General features: G+C 41.3%; 2 protein-coding genes across 2 annotated transcripts in view; one reads left to right on the top strand and one right to left on the bottom strand.

Annotated features, from left to right (window-relative positions):
* Window positions 1–8,159, bottom strand: part of RDH10 (retinol dehydrogenase 10) — a 38,132-nt gene extending 29,973 nt beyond the window's left edge. The window contains exons 1-2 of the mRNA XM_069100122.1: window positions 6,850–8,159; window positions 4,845–5,080 (exon numbers count right to left, since the gene is read on the bottom strand). Of these exons, the coding sequence (XP_068956223.1) occupies window positions 4,845–5,080; window positions 6,850–7,138 (525 nt within the window). The 5' untranslated portion in view covers window positions 7,139–8,159. The remainder of the gene's footprint in view (window positions 1–4,844; window positions 5,081–6,849) is intronic.
* Window positions 8,160–9,002: 843 nt separating this feature from the next.
* RPL7 (ribosomal protein L7) lies at window positions 9,003–13,020 on the top strand. The gene is made up of 7 exons (XM_069100121.1): window positions 9,003–9,123; window positions 10,786–10,891; window positions 11,267–11,433; window positions 11,667–11,804; window positions 11,894–12,003; window positions 12,375–12,585; window positions 12,959–13,020. Exons 1-6 carry the CDS (start codon window positions 9,077–9,079, stop codon window positions 12,581–12,583), a joined length of 777 nt encoding a protein of 258 aa, XP_068956222.1. The 5' UTR covers window positions 9,003–9,076; the 3' UTR covers window positions 12,584–12,585; window positions 12,959–13,020.
* The last annotated feature ends 722 nt before the right edge of the window (window positions 13,021–13,742 follow it).

The raw sequence follows: 13,742 nt of genomic DNA, 5'->3' as shown, positions 1-13,742 counted from the left end.
TCCAAAGATGCATCTAATCTCCTTTTGAGGAAGTCATACATTCAAAGTGTCCTAGCAGCTATGCTTAGAGATAAACAATGCTGTGCAACATACCATGACCACAGTAAAATTATTTAACCTCCCTAAGTCTCAATTTTCCCACCTGTAAAATGAGGAAGGGTTGAGCTAAATAATTCCTGAGGGTCTCTCAGCAGTAAAATTCTATAACATACCATACCTTAAAAATCCTTAATATTAGCATAAAAAATCTTCAACAAAACACCTAAAATGATTATTGATTTGATTACTTATAGAATGGGATTTTTATCTTAAGTCTAAAGAAAACTGGGTTCCTTATAACCATCGAACAGTATACTTGTGATTAAAATCAGGTAAATCACACAAGAACTTGGAAAACATTAATGACCAGGGACCATACATCTAATACTAGGTACAGTAGTAGCACTAATGTCCTTAAGTGCTTCATTACTCAGACCTAGCTTTTACTTTTCTGAATGGATTTTTACCTAAATAGGCTTTAGACATTTGGATATAAATGCCTAATTCAGTAATTACTATTTTAAAACTGTGAAACCTTTTAAGTTAAGTGGACTATTAATTAACTACCAATTATCTTGTCTGCCTACCATGTCAATAGAAGTAAATTACTGACTAGCTTTTTGACAGATTTAGTCTTTTACCATGCAAAATTCCTTCAGAACATAAAAGGACTAGAGTTAAATGCTTTTGCTTCCCCCTTTTGGTTATTCAAGGATCAATTTGCTCTTGTATAAAGGCCAGATGTTGTCCTTTGGCCAAAAAGAATCTTCAGATAAACACTCTTAGGAAGATTTTCCTACCTCTCACAAAGATACCAATGCTAATTTGAAGAATAAGAAAACAGATTTGCAGATCCCATACTCGGAAAACTTTCCATATTCAAAACAGTGAAAGTTTATTTCAAGTATTTGTGTCACAATGAAGCAAAGAAAAACCCAAAGTGATACATTCCAGTAATACTTGTACCGAAGTTAAAGAGTGTTAGCTAATGTACAATGTCCAGGGTCTCATGATAACCTTAAATTGTTTCCCAACAGATTATGCTGGCTAGGATCTACCCAAAATCCATCACTTTTTGAATGCTGACCAAAAAGAAGGTTACTGGGAAAGCTGCCAATGGTAATATAACACTGGCAGATGTAAAGTCATATAACAGACTTGTAAGAATCCCAAAGACTAGTACCATCAATCTTTAAAATTTCCAACATCAGATAAATTGCGAATGACCCAGTAAGAGACAAACTGCAGTACTGACTCCTCTACTTGATATTAGGCAGTTGAGTCAAGTCCCAGACAATCTGGTAGTACCACTTGGGCTACTTAAACTGCTGCATTAAATACCAATTACCACAGTAAACACAGCATATTCATAACAAAAAAATTGTATACTATTATTACTGGTGGGAGCAGTAAGGCAAGGAAATGGCAAAAGGATATAAAAACAAAAAACAAAGTCACAATTTCAAATTTTTTTTTTGCAGTGGTTCCATATTCTATAACCATTAATGGTAGACTTTCATGGAACCCTAGTTTGAGACACTAACATATACATAGCTGTTAGTGCCCAGCACACAGTAGGAGATTAATAAATGCTTGTTGACTATTGGGCTAAAGAAATGCTTACCTTTTCAGATTTAAGAATATGGGAATACACAAGATTTTCTCCTAATAGAAAATTATTTTCCTTTAAAGATTTGGACAATGGTCTAGAGTAGACCACGCCAATGTAAATATATTGAGAATTTACTAGAGAATTGAGGATACAAAGATGCATAGGGCCCAATTTCTGTCTCAGGTAGTTTGCAATCTAATTGGGAAAGCAGGAAAGGCAGAAAAAGATAAACAGAAATGCAAACTAGAAGCACTTCTATAGAAGCGAGATAGAAGACACCCACCCTTTCCTTTTCCTTTCTTTTTTAATCCAGGTCATACAATTCCTTTAAAGAACCATCTTAAGGTATTTCAGCTAGGAGGAATGGTGGGAGCCATGGTATACAGTCCAGGAAGTCATAGCTATGTTCTGTGTACTGAACAGATGAGCCTCCATAATGACTTTGTTTTACTGTGTATGACTGTACATGTATATGATCTCTGAGTCAGGATCCAGACTATTAGTTATCCCTGTAAAGGCACATACTTATACTTAGAAGTAGGTTCAAGATCACCTGGTCAAATGGCATATGCAGCTTTTGTCTGGCTGGTTCACTTTTTGAAATAAACTTGCCTCTTACAATTCTACCCCTTTTCCCATTTCAATTGTATCAACTCCCTTCCCATACCCAAATATAGTAGAAAGAATTCTGGATTGAAACTAGTACCTTTGAAAATACCTTTGTTCAGAGATTATCTATGTCTTGGTACTATAAAAGGAATCATGACTTTTGTATTAAGTCAAATTCTAGTGTCAGTGAGTTTGCTAACATTTAAAACCAAATGCACTGCCAAGTTTTGTATCAAAATTTTAAACTGATAGAACTCAGTTTTCACTTGAAGGATTAAAAGACTACAAGAATTTGGAAAGGGCATCTTTATAATGAGCTGACTCAATATTGAAAAGAATTTATTTAGCTTAGATGCCTAAGGCAAAAACAGCTGGAGAATTCAGGAGCCTCCCAGATTTTAATACGAAGTGATGTCATAATTGACAAAGCTTCCAAGAACTCCCTAAATTCTGTAGTTAAGCAACATCCAGAAGATCAAGAACTCCAGAAAGCCAATATTATCCTGCTTAATGCACAAATTCCATCTAAGTATAGTTTTTACAATTAAATATTTGATTCAATTTTTCCACAAGGCAGAGAGAAACATAGAATTACAAGTGTTTCGACATAGGTGCATTTTCATAGTCAAGGCTATGAAAGTCCTTAAAAACAGGATGAGCTTTATAGTCTAGGAGAGATTGACTACTGTTAAGCAGGTTTTATGGGGTTCCTTTAGGGTATGTATTTTAACAATGTATTTGAAATTTTTAAAGCTTTACAATATAATGACATGCTAAAACAGCAGAAAGATAGATTGAATTTCAGTCTTTAGTGGTCATTCAAGTTAATGGTTTATGAAACATTCTTGCATCACCTCAAAGGTTAAAGAACAATTCTAATTTTAACTGTGGCTTGTTGCTAACTCATTGAGTATCCTGTCCTATTCTAATTTATTTATTCACTCTATCTTTATGGCATGAAAATACATGTAATTAAATTCAAGTGGAGATCATAGCAGCTTCATGTGTTACTCTTTAAAGTTTTTGTCATTTTTGCATAGTCTATGAAGTCCCCTTATCCCAAATGGGAGTGCTTTGGTTTACTTAAAAGTAGATTACAAAATACATTGTTGGGAATCCTGTGCACATACTGTTAACAGTTTTTGGTTAGTTGTGTACCACCTCTTCAATTAGTCTTTTGCCTCTTTATCTTCTCCTCCCTGCTACTTTCCTTTAAAGTTTACATCTTGGCCTAGAATCATTTCTCTATTACCAGCAATGCTATAGACTAGAGATATGGTTTAACTAGGAATCATTTTACCTTGCCCCATTTAAGAAATGTACCAAAAAGGAATCTCAGTTTTTTTCAACATTAGTAGAAAAGTCACCTATGTTCATCTCTATGAGACAAACTATATATACACTTATATATCTAAAATATATATGTATGAGTGTGTGTATATGTATATACACATTTCCACAGGCACAAACACACATCCCTTAACTGACAAATGAATCCAGCGTAGTCCACTTTGTGAAATGGAACTTGGATAGGCATTTCCAAAGACATAATTTTTTCAAGTAGTTACTTTAAGAAATTAATGATTTTTAATGTGTGCCCTATTAGGAAAGAAAATTCTTTGTCATATTTTACCATAAGCCTTATCCACTTGGAAAAGAAGCACAAAGTCCTCCATCCCCCACTTTTCTTCCCTAAATTAAAACTATCTGAAAAGGATGCAAGAAAAAGCATGAATCAGAAAGAAACCAAAGATAAAGTCTTTTAGTGCCCTGTGAACCATGCTCGGAAAATAAGGACCACTCGGGGGTCGTCTAAGGGAAGTTGAGGAAGTGGAATTCTTATTACTTTCTTAGATGCTGCAGCAGCCCCCTGTTGGTTAAGAGATACAACTGCTTTGAAAATCCTTGGCTTGTCCTGTCCCCTACCTTGCAGTAGTGACTAACTGCCAGAATTAAGATGACCTTTACGCTTACACACGGAGCATTTTCAAAGTTGCTGTGACCTCAGATCATCAGGGGTAGGAGAAGAAGGCGATGGGCTACCCCTGATACTGTACAACACCATGTATGTACCCTGTGGATGCTCAATCAATGGTAACTGACTGACAGGACAGCTCTGACAGACAGAACGATTCCCTACTGAGTCACAAATACTGATCTCAAAATCTCAGGCAAATTGTTGATATATATGACCAACTGGAAAATATACATGGCTCAACTCAAACTTGAGAAGTATATAAGAACAAAAATATTACTCTTATATAAATTTAGCATGAAGAAAAATATAGTACCAACATTTCCTTTATACCTGGTTGTTTTTATTGCAACCTTGAAAATATATACAATGTTAATGAAGCCTACTTTCATCTTATTAGGTAACCAGTTTGTAAAACAAAGTCAACATTCTTGTATAAAATATTCAACATCGACACTAAAGCAGAAGTATTACAAGCAAATAATTATTTATAAGGATATTTTATGGTGACAAAGTGGTATACAGTTGCTATGTGCCCAAATCTTCCCTCCCTCCCAATCATCCCATAAAAGGAAAAAAAAGATATAAATCAAGCATGTTCATATTTACCCAGAAATGTGCGTGGCAATTGACCATCATGGTTCTCTCAATAAGTTCATCAGGGCACTCCAAGAGATGATGCCCAGAGACCACACCAGCATTATTAACCAGGACTGACACCTCTCCAACTTCCTTCCGAACTCTTTCAGCTGTCAGGTAGACATTCTCTCTTTTTCCCACATCACAGGTATAGGTAAAAACCTGTAAGTTGCAGGGAGGTAGAACTTCCTCCTCACCATTGCCAGCTGTTCTCAGGAACACAAATGAGGGGAAAGAATAGAACAAGGAGGGAGAAAAAGTGACTGGAGTGGTAATCTGACAAAAGATCACACAAAGTAAAAATACTACAGCAAGCAACAATTTCTATAAACAAAAAGTTTGCCAATTATTAAAAGTTACAGCTGCTTTTCTCCCCCTACAGTCTTGAAGAATTACAGCAATTTACTGGATACTCTTACTTAAGAGAAAATAACATAATTGTGACAAGTACAATACAAGCCAGAATAAACCCCACACCATCTGCAATAAGGTTCAGTACCCTGAACTATATGAAAACAGCTTACTGGGATCTAAAAACACCTGGAAACAACTGACTTCATTCCAGAAAGTTTCTCTCCCTTCCCTTTTCTGGGAACTAGTGGTGGTCAGGAACAAAATCTCTTTGCATTCTCCTTTCCTTCTCACAACCAATACAAAGTTCTTCAAAATGGAAACTCACTTCAGGATCGAAAAGAAAAAAAATTCTTAGTAATCTAAATGTCTCACATGTGCCAAAGAAACTGATCATTATAAGGGAGATTTATTAATCTTAGAGAGACCAACCTCTCAAAAAGATACCCCAGCAAATGTCAACATCTCAGGTGAATATGAAGCTCCCTTATGCTAAATTCTGGGTAAATGACATTTAAACTAAATATCTCTACTAGAAAAATCTCATTTATTCATTAGGTTTTCTCCGCAAACAAGGATATGACCTAGATTTTATGCCCCCAAATATTAATAACTTAATGCTTAAAGTTACATTTTGTACTTTAGGTTTTCTGGCATAAAAAGCAGCCCAATTCATCTTTTTGAAAAATGCAGTATCTAATTTTAAAGACTAAATGTTGTACATTTCCTTGAGGGAGAGGGGAATATCTGATCATGTCCTTTGAAATGAACTATCTCATTAAAAAAAAATCAATACCAAGTTTTCTAGACCAAGAAGTGAGTTTAAGGTGGGCTTTAATTCCATCAAAAACTAACCAAATTTAAGAACAGCTATTGTACACAATGCTGTGGTGTCCCTGAGGTTACCAAAGGTAGGAAAGAGATTCCAAAAATGAGGCTCAAATCTAAGGGGATTTTCAATCACTTGGTAATATATATTGCATGTGTATATAAGTATATGCAAACATGTATGTATTATCTTCAGTGAAACAATTTGAACATATTCCTGGGCAGACAGTTGCAATGCAATTAATCCTGCCCTTAGACCAACCTTTTAGGATTACAAGATGCTACACTGTAGCCACCAGATACCTGCAATCAGAAGTACTTCCCAACAATGTGTGCCCTTCCCATGGCAGATGGGTGTGAGAAACCCCCCACAGAACCTAAGCACTTGGTAATAACGAGAGAGACAGAGACAGAGACAGAGACAGAGACACAGAGAGGGAGAGAGGGAGAGAGGGAGAGAGGGAGAGGAGAGGAGAGGAGAGGAGAGGAGAGGAGAGGAGTGTTTAAGTCTTCGGAGAGCTCTGCTAACCCTATTCTTTCCTTAGGAACTAAATGAAATCCAATTAACACACCAGTATTGTTCTTGGATTGCAGCACATTTTCTTCTTAATACTGTGAGATGACCAAATACGCAGTTGCTTTATCCTTTAGGCAAATTATATTCACTTTTCAGGACAGGGATACTAGCAGGGACTCTGGTTCAGATCCATTTTCTCTCCCCGGAGGGAGGCATCACAGGGCTGTCACAGCCTTTAGGAGGGGGTGATGGGGAGGATGGGGGTGCCGTTCGGGTTACCTTGCAGGGCAGCCGCATCAGCTGCCTCCAGGTCCTGGTAGATGTGGCGCACCATGCCCGCCGTCTCTTCGTTGCTCTGGGTGTTAATGTCCCACAGAACCAGCAGAGCCCGGCGCCGGGCAAACTCGAGGGCGAAGAGGCGGCCCAGGCCGCTGCCGGCCCCGGTGATTAGGCACACCTGTCCCGCCACACTCTTCTCTTTGGGCCGCACCAGCCACTTGGCCGCGGCCAGCACGAAAGCCCAGAGCACTTTGAAAGTGACCACGAAGAACTCCACCACGATATTCATCGCGACGCCCAGTCCAGCGACAGCGGCGGCGGCAGCAGCAGCACCCGCACTGACCGACCCTGGCCTTTTTGCTTTCCTGCAGCCGAACGGCTGAGGGACCCTCCTGGCTCCTTGCCCCAGGAGGTGGCCGAGTGCCGCCCTCCTTTGAGCCCGAGAAGCTCCCGGGGGAGGGAAGGAAGGACTCGAGAAAAGACCCCACACCTAACTCCCCCCTCCCCCCAAGTTGCCTCCCTGACTTTCGGGGGGACTGGAGCGCGGCTGCTGCTCCAGAGGCTGCCGTACGCCCTCGGCTGTGCCACCCCCTTGCCCAGTTAGGCGCTGTTGCCCCCCCAGGGCGGTGCAGTCGCCCCCGGGCCGCCTCCTGCTGGCTAGCCGCCCGCCTGGGAGCGCTCGGCAAGGCTCCGGTCGCTACCGGGGCGCCGGGTCCAGCTGCGGTGACAGCCACACGTTAAGCTGCCCTCATGCTTCCAGCTGCCGCTGTGGCTGCTGCTGCTGCGGCGGCGGCGGCGGCCGCACCTCCCTGGCCCGGCAAGAGCCGTGCACTGCCCGGACCTGCAGGCCGGCTGAAGGAGGAGTTGTCAACTTAACCCAAGTTTAAAGAGCGGGGTATGGAGGGGGGACCTGAGAAAGTGGTCAGTCCTTCCCCAGAGGCAGGAGCAGCCCAACGGCTTGAAGTACCCCCAGTACCTGCCAGCCCCCTAGAGGTCTCGTGTCGCCCACCCCCTCGTTCCCCTCTCAGCTCCGCGGCTGTCACTCGGGCACCGGGAGTCCGGAGCAAAGCGCAGCTTGCAACTCGCAGGATTGCCCGCGCGCACTGAGCGGGCTCCACGCTCTGCGCTATATAAACCGGGACGGGGGGAAAAGCCGGCGGCGGCGGCTGCGGCGGCAGCCCTCGTTCCCTCCCCCCCCCCCCCCCCCCCCCCCCCCCCCCCCCCCCCCCCCCCCCCCCCCCCCCCCCCCCCCCCCCCCCCCCCCCCCCCCCCGCCCCGACCCCCTCCACCCACCCCCCAGTCCGCCCGCCAGCCCCGCAACAGCGGCCGCCGCGCCAGGGCAGCCCCTCTCGCTGGCCCGGGCCGCAGCCGCTCAGCCAGCTCGCACCTCCCTTCCCCGCTCACGCCCCGCGCCAGGGGGTGCCCCGGCCTTTGCCTGCCCAGTCCGGCAGCCCCGTACATGGAAGTCACCACCGCCATCTCCCTCTGTGGTCCCCCCGCCCCGACCCCCTCCAGCCACACCAGCTTCCAGGGCAGGCATGGCCCAGACTCGCTCCTGCCCCCGGCCACGGGTCAGGCTCTTAAGGGGGACAGCCCAGCCAGCCGGGGAGGAGGGAAGGAAGGGCCTCGGCAGAGCTCCACCAGAGCCTATAACTAGTACTGGCAGAGCCGGGGAGGCGGTAACAAGCACATCCGCTGCAGCAATGCCTAATCGCCGCCATCCCTAAAATGGAACCTGGGTAGTGGCCTTAATCTTCCCAATCCTGGATCTGCCTACATTCCCCAGCATGCTGTGCTTCCCGTCCGGCGGGCAAGAACGTGAGACAGGCATACTGGGACGTGTAGTCTTCGAGAACTAGGTAGCTCAAAGGAAGGGGAGTGTTTTGGTTTTTTCTTTTCTTTTTTCTGCAAGTTGTAATTACGGTAGAGAACTCCCTACCCAAACACGATTAATGAATGCGAGACGGAGATTTAGGACCTCAGGTTGTCAAGTAGGATAACACAAAAATATTAGCATTTTGATGGAAAAGTTTATTTGTATTCTTTTCCACAGTACCTGTTTCCTTCCGTAGTTTGGTCAGAAGAGTCCCCAACCAGATATTGCTTGAATTTCGATTTCCGCTTTCAAAAGCTATCTAATCTTTCTCTCCTATACTCAGGCACTACATTAGCCACCAATACGTTTTAGGACCCCAACTCTTGCCAAGTCTTTAAGTGTTCAGTACGCATGCGCGCACTTCCTCTTTTTCCGGCCGGAATCATGGCGGGCGTAGAGTAAGTAAATGCCGCTCCTCTTGACAATCCTTTTCCATCCTCGAGAATGGAGACCTACCTTCCCTTATTCCCTCAGTCTTGCGGTAGCCTGGACTTTATGTCTCTTATTCATGTAGTTTGAGTTTCCTTTGGACGTAGGATCCTTCGAAACCGGGCTGGGATGCAGGCCTCCTTGGGGTGGAGGGAGAAAAGGTGTCGGGAGGAATTGGAACAAGCCAGGGAGGGGGCCCGGCCTGGGGAGGCAAAGGCCGCAGCTCTGCCAGGCCCCCCGAGCACGCGCTCCTCCGTTCGTTTCTGCCCCTGCCGCCTCAGATCGCCGGCGTCATTCCGTGGTTCTCTCCTTGTGGCCAGAAGACCGTGTTTGGCCGAAAGGGGCCGGTTCCTAAAGTACGGAGCGACCGTTCCTCAGAGCCCAAGGGTATTAAGTCCATTAATTTTCTGCAGGACGTTCCCGTGAATGAGTGGCGTTCAGTGCCGTGCACGTAGTAGCCACTTAGTCGTGGACTTGGGATCCAGTCTCAGTATGTTATTCCCTACATTAGATAATGTCTGTGAGAAACAGAAATTAAAAGCAGAATTCTTTTTTTTTCTTTGTTTCCAAGGGATCCAGGTAGAAATCAGTGCAGGGTTCTTCTTTTGCTACTGTTAGTGAATATAGGCCTTTTTGCCTTCAGTTACAGTAATTTCCAAGCATCCCCGCCCCCTACCCCCTTTCTCTATTTTTACTCTTGTACCCACGTGCAACACATTGACATACACACTTACACATATATTCCCTTTAATGAATAACTAATTGAAGGCAGTGCTTGAACTTTTTGTGCTTGGCACATGAGTGATATAAATGCTTATTGGACATTAGTAAGTTGAAGGAGTAATGTGTCTTTGGTTTGGGATTCCATTATCTGTGGTAAAGCATACCTATTAGGGGAGCTGGACTTGTGATTTAAGTGTGTTGTCTAGAGCAGTGAGAGAGAGGTTAAGTGACTTGCCCATAACCTGTAGATGTTTAAAGGAAGCCCTTGACCTCAGTTCTTCAGTGGCTCCAAGGCCTGCCACTTTGGTAGGATTGCAGACTGAATGTTGGTTCAAATAGTTCAGGTATTTTGTTATACCATAGGCAAGCCATTTACTTTCTCAGTCTTAGTTTCCTCAACTATAAAATGGGGATGATAATAACACCTACCTTACAGCATTTTGTAAAGATAAAATGAGATACCTGTAAAGTGTTTTGCAAACCATAGATTCCTTTCCAGGTGAGGCCTTCTGACCTCTCAATTCTTCAGAATTCTGTGATATTAAAATAGGCTTAAAAATATTGTAGATATAATAATAGATCCTGTTTATATAGTGCTTTTATATGCCAGGTTCTTCTCAAGTACTATCTTAGTTGATACAGTAACCTTGGGAGTTTGGTGCCAATATTACCCCTATTTTACTGAAGAGGAAACTGAGGCAATAGAGGTTTAAGTGATTGGTCCAATATCACATAGCTAGTTAAGTGTCTAAAGTCTGGTTTTTTGAACTCAGGTCTTCCTGACTTCAGACTCTGTACTTTATCTGCTATCTTCTTGTGTGCCTTAGTGCATAATTGTATTTAGAGCTGGATTATTAGATTTCATTTATTTGAAAGAGAAATACTAGTTAGGATTTTTTTTTTAATAGAGAAAAGAAGAAGCTACCATCTGTTCCAGAATCCCTTCTGAAAAAAAGAAAGGCTTTTGCAATACTGAAAGCCAAACGTTTGAAGAAGAAGATGGCTATAAAAAAGGTATTTGATTTTTTAAAAAAATTAAACTTACTCTGAATGTTATAAATAGACAGGTATTTGGATTGAATTTTAAGATGAGTGCATTATGTTTTCTGATTCACTGTTGGATTTTAAAGAAGGCATTTCATTGGTTGCTTCATCACCTAGAAGATAGAACTAATATTTACTATTTAGGTTGAGACAAAGTTCCTGAGCAGCAGTTTTGGATTGGACTGTTGGGAATCTCCTTGAGATTGACTTCAGCGACATGATCTAAAATGATTTTTTTTTTAAGCACTTGGATACTGGGATAATAGATAGTATTATCAACCAACAGATTGAAATAGTGTTTGAATTAAATTTATATTTAGTGAAACCTGGATGTTTCTTTTTCAGCTCCGTAAAATACGGAGAAAAGTTATCTATGAAAAAGCTAAAGCCTACCATAAGGAGTACAGACAGATGTACAGAAGTGAAATCCGGCTGGCTAGAATGGCACGCAAAGCTGGCAACTACTACGTACCTGCTGAACCCAAGTTAGCTTTTGTGATCAGAATCAGGGGGTAAGTTGAGTCCTGACTTTGGAGGTTAATTTTTATTTGTGAAATACCAAGTTCTCAATCCCAGGTAATTTGATTCCCTGGTTCAGGAAACATTCAGATAAAAACCTTCATAGGATTGAAGCATGTATCTTTGCCTCTTGGACTCTGTGACTGTTCTTCTATAATTGTGGGGCACATAAGGAAGTAAATGCCTGATCAATTTTTAAATTTTTAAATCCTTTTTTCTCCTCCAGTATCAATGGTGTTAGCCCAAAGGTCCGAAAAGTATTGCAGCTTCTTCGCCTTCGCCAAATCTTCAATGGCACTTTTGTTAAGCTTAACAAGGCCTCGATTAACATGCTGAGGATTGTGGAACCATACATTGCATGGGGGTAAAGAGTTCTATTTTAATTTCATTCGGGCTAGTGAAATAATTCTTTTACTGATAGACACAGCTCATTTTTTCATTTGTTTATTTCAGTTATCCAAACCTGAAGTCTGTGAATGACTTGATTTACAAACGTGGTTATGGCAAGATCAAGAAACAGAGAATTGCCCTAACAGATAATGCCCTTATTGCAAAATCTCTAGGTAAGTTTGACCTATTTGGGGAGATTGTTGTTGAATTTAGAGCAGGAAGGGTCATTATGATTGGTTCATTTAATAGAATGTGCAAAAGAAATCATTTGCCTCTAATTATACAGGGTGATAGTAGTAGAATCAATATTCTAACCCTTGTCTGTTGATTTCAAGTCTGGTGTTTTTCCCAGTAGAGTAAGATTTGGACTCTACCTGTTGCAGTAAAATAAAATGTTTTAAGTTGGTTTCACCAGTGAATTCTACCAATATTTTTCAAGCATAGAAAATTTAGTATATTTGAACTTTTAAAACTCGAATAACGAGCATATGTTTGAATAAATTGATCGTAGCTTATAAAAGTAATAGTGTAAAGTAAATTTCAGGTAAATATGGAATTATCTGCATGGAGGACTTGATCCATGAGATCTACACTGTTGGCAAGCACTTCAAAGCTGCCAACAACTTCCTGTGGCCCTTCAAATTATCTTCTCCACGAGGTGGAATGAAGAAAAAGACTACACATTTTGTGGAAGGTGGAGATGCTGGTAACAGGGAAGACCAGATCAACAGGCTTATTAGAAGAATGAACTAAAGGTGAGTTTCAAGCATTTTGAAGAAAAATTTTGGTTTACATTTTGATCGTTGGATTTGAGGGCTATGTTTTGACCTTTAAGGCAAAAACCAATAAAAAATATTCTTAGTTCAGTTTCTGTGAATAAGTTAATTGTTTAGTTGGGCAGAGATCATTAGGTCATATGGTCTTATTTCAAGGTGGTTGTGACTACTGCATTATTGTTTAATGGATCCTGTTTAGTGTCCCATGCTTAAAGGGATACTTTAAGAGAAAAACGTTTCTGATGGGGTATTGCCTTAAAAATCATTTGCATCTGATATATTTAGTCTGATGCTGATTTGAGTTTATGTATTTGAATAAATTTTAATGTTTTTTTCTTTTTCTCATTTTCAGGTCTCTACACCATGATTATTTTTCTAATGGTCTGTTAATAAAAATGCCTGTGACAGAATTGATATTTGCTTTATTGGACACATTTCTGATTAATCAGGTTATGTGTTTGGTCTTATCCTTAAAGCTGAATGAAGTTCAGGTCTAGGGACCTAGAGAGAGAAACCCTGGAGAATAGAGTAGGGTATATTTGGTGGCAAATGGATCAAAGCCATTAAGACCACATCAGCATGTTGCTTTCAGACATTACCGTACAAAATAACATTTGATTATTGAGAAGTTTGTGTAACTACCTGAAGTATATGTAGCTGTTACTGGAGAAAACTTTTTATTTGTAGGGAATGTTTTGACAGCATCATTGTTGATGACACAGATATATTTATTTAGAAAGTTTGATTAAAATGGACTTGTAGGTGTATGTCTAACTTAAGAGGTTTTCACCAGTTTTCACTTTTTTGTTTAATTTCAGGGCATTAGAGTCATTCATAAGCCTATTGTGTCACATTGTTGCTTTATGGTCCTTGCCTAGAAAAGGGGATCTTCATCTTTTTTGTGTCAAGGGCCTTGGGTGGTCTGCTGAAAGCAGTTGACTTTCTTTGTCAGACTTTTTAGTAAATGCATAAAGTAAAATATACAAGATTACAAAGAAAATCAATTAAATGGCAATAGTAGGGTTTTTGGTGTTTTTGTTTTTTGTAATTTATAGACTCCAGGGTTAAGAACCCAGGGCCCAACTGACATGCTAGAAACTGGAAACTATGTGAGTGAATGAATATTTATACTTTCC

Source organism: Petaurus breviceps, unplaced genomic scaffold (genome assembly GCF_028583685.1).
Source record: "Petaurus breviceps papuanus isolate PSGF00001 unplaced genomic scaffold, PetGlider_PUasm1.0 38, whole genome shotgun sequence".
In the NCBI taxonomy this organism is placed as follows: domain Eukaryota; kingdom Metazoa; phylum Chordata; class Mammalia; order Diprotodontia; family Petauridae; genus Petaurus; species Petaurus breviceps.
This window is presented reverse-complemented; position numbering and strand designations above follow the sequence as displayed.

What these genes read in the sequence shown, in the direction of transcription:
- RPL7 (XM_069100121.1), top strand. Translation starts at nt 9,077, where the DNA reads ATGCGCGCACTTCCTCTTTTTCCGGCCGGAATCATGGCGGGCGTAGA. An exon ending in GGAATCATGGCGGGCGTAGA is followed by an intron (nt 9,124 to 10,785) that starts GTAAGTAAATGC and finishes TTTTTTTAATAG; the next exon opens with AGAAAAGAAGAAGCTACCAT. An exon ending in CCTTATTGCAAAATCTCTAG is followed by an intron (nt 12,004 to 12,374) that starts GTAAGTTTGACC and finishes AGTAAATTTCAG; the next exon opens with GTAAATATGGAATTATCTGC.